Raw genomic sequence first — 5,658 nt, 5'->3', positions numbered from 1 at the left:
AGCATTGTTTAGAGGCAAGTGACTAATCTCAAAATTAAGCAGTTTGCGTAATTACATTGCCCGGATATTAATCGAAAAGATCGGCAAAGGAAATATCAGGGACGACGAAATAAAAGTTTAATAAAGTAAATGCCGACTGAACACTAGTAGCGTTCGGCTGTGGCCACCAAACAATTCTTCGGCAACTCTCCTTCGCTGTAGCCTGAAAAATTCTAATATGCGACATAATAAATTGAGATGTGGCATTAATGGAAAAGGAAAGTATGATTTTAATTCAAACGTGGTTATTGCAATAAAATTAGCGTAATTATTTAACCAAAAGTTACAGATACGAGAGCGACACTTACGTTTTGTGAAACAGACATCGAAAACAAATGAGAGAGAGAGCTCAGGGCTGATACTTTTTCTGTTCTATTCTAGTCTATTAATTATTCAAAAAGCAACTTTTCAGTGTGTATATTCAACACAATGAGATGATTTTGACCTCTGTGGCCATTATGGGGTATTTAATATGAACAGATAATTTAGCAAAATTGTGCAAAACTGACGTTACATTTGCAGTTCTATGGAAATGTGTCAGCTGCCTTCATAAATTCTGAAATATTTACCAGTAAACGGCGCATGGCTGTAGCAAGTAACTGTTGTTTGCCAAATGTAAAAACAGTAAGTTTTCATCTAAGTTATTTTGCAAACTGTAGTCAGATTATAATCTTAGTAGATGATATGACTGATCTCTATCATTGGTAGAAATATGTATTTCTAAGCAATGATAAAGACTTATTTCAACGGATTTCGATTTAAGTTCTTAATAGCTTTGCTGCTCAAGACTTGATTTCGGAAGCTATTATATCTTTGACTTAGGTACTTTGTTATTGCCGCAAAATTTGTATGTTGGGTGAGGGTGTTGTGATTTATGTAAGTCTCGATGTAATGTGGCAATCGCGTGGCAGTTAGTAAATGGCGAAAAGAATGAATAAAACACGCTGTCTGGTCAGTTCATGCATTGTCTCGTCTCCAATAGGCAATCTGTATGTCAGAGTCTGCAAGCGAGGATTACATTTTCTGTCACAAAGCGATGAAATAGTTGGAGATAAGTTCCAACCGGATAAAAGGTAACAAAATTAAGTATTTTGTTATCAGACTGCGATAGTGTAATTTTTCTCCTCTTCAATCGTTGTGTATAAAAGATGAAACATCAACAATAAAAGTTTAGTGTTGCTCTGCGTAAATACTTAAAGGTGGTATAAGAATGAATTTGGCCATTTTGTTTATGACAAACAAAAGGGCGTGTATCAGTTGTTTCCCAACATTCTATTTCACTGTACTAACTCTGTCGCTTGTGTTTGTTTTATTGTTGTTCAATAATAAAAAAGGAAATTAAAATACGTAGAAATATGTATTAGTGCATATGTGGGTTGTATCACTCTCCCTTTTTTTCCGTCCTCACCAATATTTCAATCAGAAAAGTGTTTGCGATTTGTCACTTGAAAGCTGCCGCATAGTTTCTGAAGTTGTGTAGACACACATATTGAGGGAGATACACCCAAATGAAATCATATAGAGGAAGTTATCATTGGATTAAGTGAGTAGGGTGGCGTAAATAGATGTCCTTTTATATGTAGGCAAAAATATTATGAATACCCATCTGTAAAATCCTGTCAGCTCAGACACTTTAGTTGAAGGTGTTGCATGACAGCATACATGCATATACTGTTATGGACACAGTAGAGATCGCAGGTAGAATGGTTTTGCACAACTGAATCCTTCATATGTGATTCAAATTACCCAATGTTTCATACATTTAAGAATGTATTGACATATTTGCTTCAAAGCAGGGCGAGAAGGGAGCTATATTTGATTAGCTGTCAGTCGAAAACCTTTTTTTTTTTTTTTGTGGTATTTAATGGTGTATGTAATAGTGTGTGGAATAATGGATTCATCATTATCATGGGGCATATTTCTCAGTATAACAAAGGTTTATGACAAATTTCTTGACAGCTGTTTTCTGCTCCTCCATGTCCAAACAATCTCTTATCACAGTTCACTAGACATAAGTGAAATGAAACACTACTGTATCTGCAGTTTAATAGTAGTTAAAATGTAGTCCTGTATATTCTAATAGATGGGGCACAGCCAGTATTTAAATTCCATAGCTAAAAAATCTGTGTAAGTAGTCCACCACAATCGTTGTATCACAGTGGCCAGGAACAAGCTATACACATAACAACGGGGTGGTTGATGTCTCCAACACTGTGTTTATTATTTATACTTCTGATAAAACAGACTTATTAAAGTCTTATTACAAGATCTGCATTTAATTGAAGAATATAGGATAAAAAGATGCCAATCTCCCTCTTTTTTTCCAGTGTTTGATGTTTTACTGAGCATAAAATGAGTTTCCTATAAGAATAGGTGCCACAAATTCCATATATGAGCGTTCCATCTAACTTTGTACAGGCTGGGGAAAATAAAACTGAATCAGTGAATGTTTGCAATAAGACGCATGCAATGTCTTGCGTTCGCATTCTTTTTAATAGGCCCTAATCACAGTCAGGGCGTGTTTTGTGCTATTTAGCCACAAAGTTTTACATTGCAGGCTTAACCACATTTCCAGTCTTAAACAGTTGCACATGCAGTTCTGAGAACGTTTTTCATGAATTGTGCGTTGCCTAACATTTGACTATCATCTCACACTGTTTTACTGTGGCAACCATTGTGTATTGCATTCAACTGACCATTTAACGCATCTTTCATTCAAATGTAACAATACAGTGAAATACTCTTGACAGATCATGTGAGAGACCCACCTGTGACAGCAGCCAATTGCACACTGAAATTATGGTTTCCAGCATTTTCTGTGCCAAACATTTCTCCTCTTCGTTAACACGGGGTCAGTCTTGTATTTCATTCAAGTGTATTTCGGTCTTCTGTGTACGGAAATGTGGGTGTAGCAAGGTGGCTGAGAATTGTTTTATATTTTACCGTTAATAATTTTAAAAAAATTAAACACATTCATCTGCAGTTAGTTTAGTAAGAGCTCTGAGAGCATTGCTGTTGAGAGCTCTAGACACAATACTACTACCTTATAAATGTTTCCTGGGCCAGTGTTATTTTGCCCACTCTGTACAGCCCCAATCATAGATGTTGCATTGTGTGTCACCATGAAGGGAATGGGTTTCTCACATTGGCAGTTTGGCTAGTGTCTACTTCCTTGACTTAATGTTTTGCAAATTGTTAGTTACTATTGCCGTTGAATTTGAGTCTTTAACTTACATATAAATTTTAAAAGATTAACAGATAGGTTTGTTATATTACTTCAAATATAGAGAAACTATAATGAGATGAATATGGTCACGTTTTTTGTTATCTTCCACAATGTCATAGACGTGTATTTAAACCTCACCAAACCAAGAAAGAAAGTGGTTGTATCCAACAAGATTAGGTTGTCACAGTTTGATAGCAAACTTGAAATTCAGAACCAGATGTTTTTACCTAACAAACAAAAGAGAAGAATAGAACATATAAGATAACTGTAGTTTCAGAGGGAAGATCAACTCATTGGGACCTTTTCAGAAGACACTAAATAGCTAAATGAAATGATGATGACAGAATGCAAGATACAGCCATATGGCTTGCAACAAAGCAGTGTAAATCACAAGAAAGTTCAGTGATGATAAGAGTCAAAAAATGAGATAGGCAAGTTGTCAGTTGCTGTGTTAAGCCTATCTTTTTTCTCTTTAATTTATTAATTGAATTATTAGTGTCTCAATTTTTCTTGTGGCAGTTGCTTTACGTGCATTTTAATCTCTCAAACAATCAAATACTTCAATGTTCGGCTAATTTCTTTTTCTGTATTCTCGCTTCTCATCTTTCATGGCAATTTTGTTCCCTGTGCTGCCTCTTGACTGACTTTCGTTCTTGGCTGCCTCATGAATCTCATATTTCACATGTGTCATCGTTCAGATATTGTGACTAATTTATCAGTACACACCCAGTAAAAAACACAAGTTGCCATTTATTTGAAAAGCTAGCGATTTGATACCCTCTGTCTGTAAAACTATTAGAATGTAAACTTCAGTGACTATGAGCATTATATCTTCATGACATCGTTGATAATGTCCATTTTTTACTCTTTGAGACATGTTATTTCTTTAGTGTGTAGCACAGGTTTATGACCTCAAAATGTTTCTTGTTTCATCCTCTAGTCAAGAAGTAAGAATTATTTGTTCAGAAGATGGAAAATCAGCACAGGAGCAAATTGCTTATACTGTTATGTGGCTGCACACATATTTTCACGAGATTCAGTCTCTACCAAATTTAGCTCTTCCATCAATGTGCCCTTCTGTAGGAGAAGGTACAGTAATATCAGGTGATCTACTGTGGTTATACTTTCAATAAATTTGATAATAATGGTAATTTTCTATTTTAATGTTTTAGGCACATTTAGAGGTAAAGTGTGGAATAAACTTGCTGAATATGTTGGGCCTGGTTGTACAGTTTCGTATGGAGAATTAGCAAAAGTTTCTGGCCATCCAGGTACTAAACTAGTTTAAATACAGAATTTATTCTTTTATTCTTTGCTCTAAACTGTGGAATGTCTTGGTATGCTACATAATCATTTATAATAGCAGTTACATGATTTTCCAGCATAGAGCAGTTGAAAACAGGAACACATTTCATTTCTCTTGCACACAATTTTGAATTTACATTAGCTTGTGTAGATTCTGATCGATGTCTTGTACTAAAATCAATTATCAAACTGAATTTTTTCCAGTAGGGCCTCTTAAACAGTAATAATTTTACTGTGCCCAGTCAGAGGCTCTGTCCATATCAGTTACATCATTGATAACTTACTCAGTACTTACAGTACTTTACACATTTCTATTGTAAACTGTGTGTCTATTTTCAGGGGCTGCACAGGCCGTTGGAACAGCAATGGCTACAAATCCATTCCAAATAATAGTTCCTTGTCACAGAGTTATTCGTACTGATGGTACAATGGGACAATATGCCCGAGGCACCAGAAATGAAGTTAAATTGTGGCTTTTGGAGCATGAGGGCATAACAGGCCATAAAATATCTCGCATTAAATGCTGAAACTTGCATACAAATTAGCTATGGAGCTGCAATCTTGTCTTTTTTTATTATTTTTATTACTATTATCATAACAGATAAAGATGCATAGATTAGAACACATGATCTTCAAACATGATGAGAGAGTTAATGGATTTCTGCACATTACTTACAGAATATTAAAAAGAAATTACTATTTTCACCATACTTGTAGTTAATTATTGGTGAAATCAAAACCTGCCAATCTGTTGAATACATATTTGTGAAAATGAAGGGAATATGTTACAGCTCTACAGAAAGAAATGCTTTCTTGCAGTATTTATTGCTTGCCAAAGTCTAAAATATGGACCGGACCATTAGTGTACAGTTGGTGACAACCAGTTCACTGCTGTTCTCTTGCAGCGCGTGAGGATACCATTAAGTGCCATTGGAAGGAGTTATCTGCTGACTCCGCCCTGTGGGTCTGGGGGTAAGAATAGGACCCGAGGTATTCCAGCCAGTCATAGGAAGCGACTAAAAGGAGGCTCACACATTTCGGCCTGTATGTGATGGTCCGGTGTAGGGTGTGACCTCGATTTTTTGAAA

General features: G+C 35.7%; 1 protein-coding gene across 1 annotated transcript; it reads left to right on the top strand.

The window, feature by feature from the left end:
• Nucleotides 1-852: 852 nt before the first annotated feature.
• LOC126354440 (methylated-DNA--protein-cysteine methyltransferase) lies at nucleotides 853-5,280 on the top strand. The gene is made up of 4 exons (XM_050004126.1): nucleotides 853-1,112; nucleotides 4,206-4,354; nucleotides 4,438-4,536; nucleotides 4,910-5,280. Exons 1-4 carry the CDS (start codon nucleotides 958-960, stop codon nucleotides 5,095-5,097), a joined length of 591 nt encoding a protein of 196 aa, XP_049860083.1. The 5' UTR covers nucleotides 853-957; the 3' UTR covers nucleotides 5,098-5,280.
• Nucleotides 5,281-5,658: the final 378 nt, after the last annotated feature.

The sequence above is a fragment of the Schistocerca gregaria genome, chromosome 3, assembly GCF_023897955.1.
Source record: "Schistocerca gregaria isolate iqSchGreg1 chromosome 3, iqSchGreg1.2, whole genome shotgun sequence".
NCBI classification, from domain to species: Eukaryota; Metazoa; Arthropoda; class Insecta; order Orthoptera; family Acrididae; genus Schistocerca; species Schistocerca gregaria.
The sequence above is the reverse complement of the archived record's forward strand: the minus strand, read 5'-3'. Positions and strand labels throughout refer to the sequence as shown.

Coding starts and splice junctions, on each gene's coding strand:
- LOC126354440 (XM_050004126.1), top strand. CDS start 958: ATGGCGAAAAGAATGAATAAAACACGCTGTCTGGTCAGTTCATGCATT. Junction 1,113..4,205: donor AAGTTCCAACCGGATAAAAG/GTAACAAAATTA, acceptor TTCATCCTCTAG/TCAAGAAGTAAGAATTATTT. Junction 4,537..4,909: donor AAAAGTTTCTGGCCATCCAG/GTACTAAACTAG, acceptor GTCTATTTTCAG/GGGCTGCACAGGCCGTTGGA.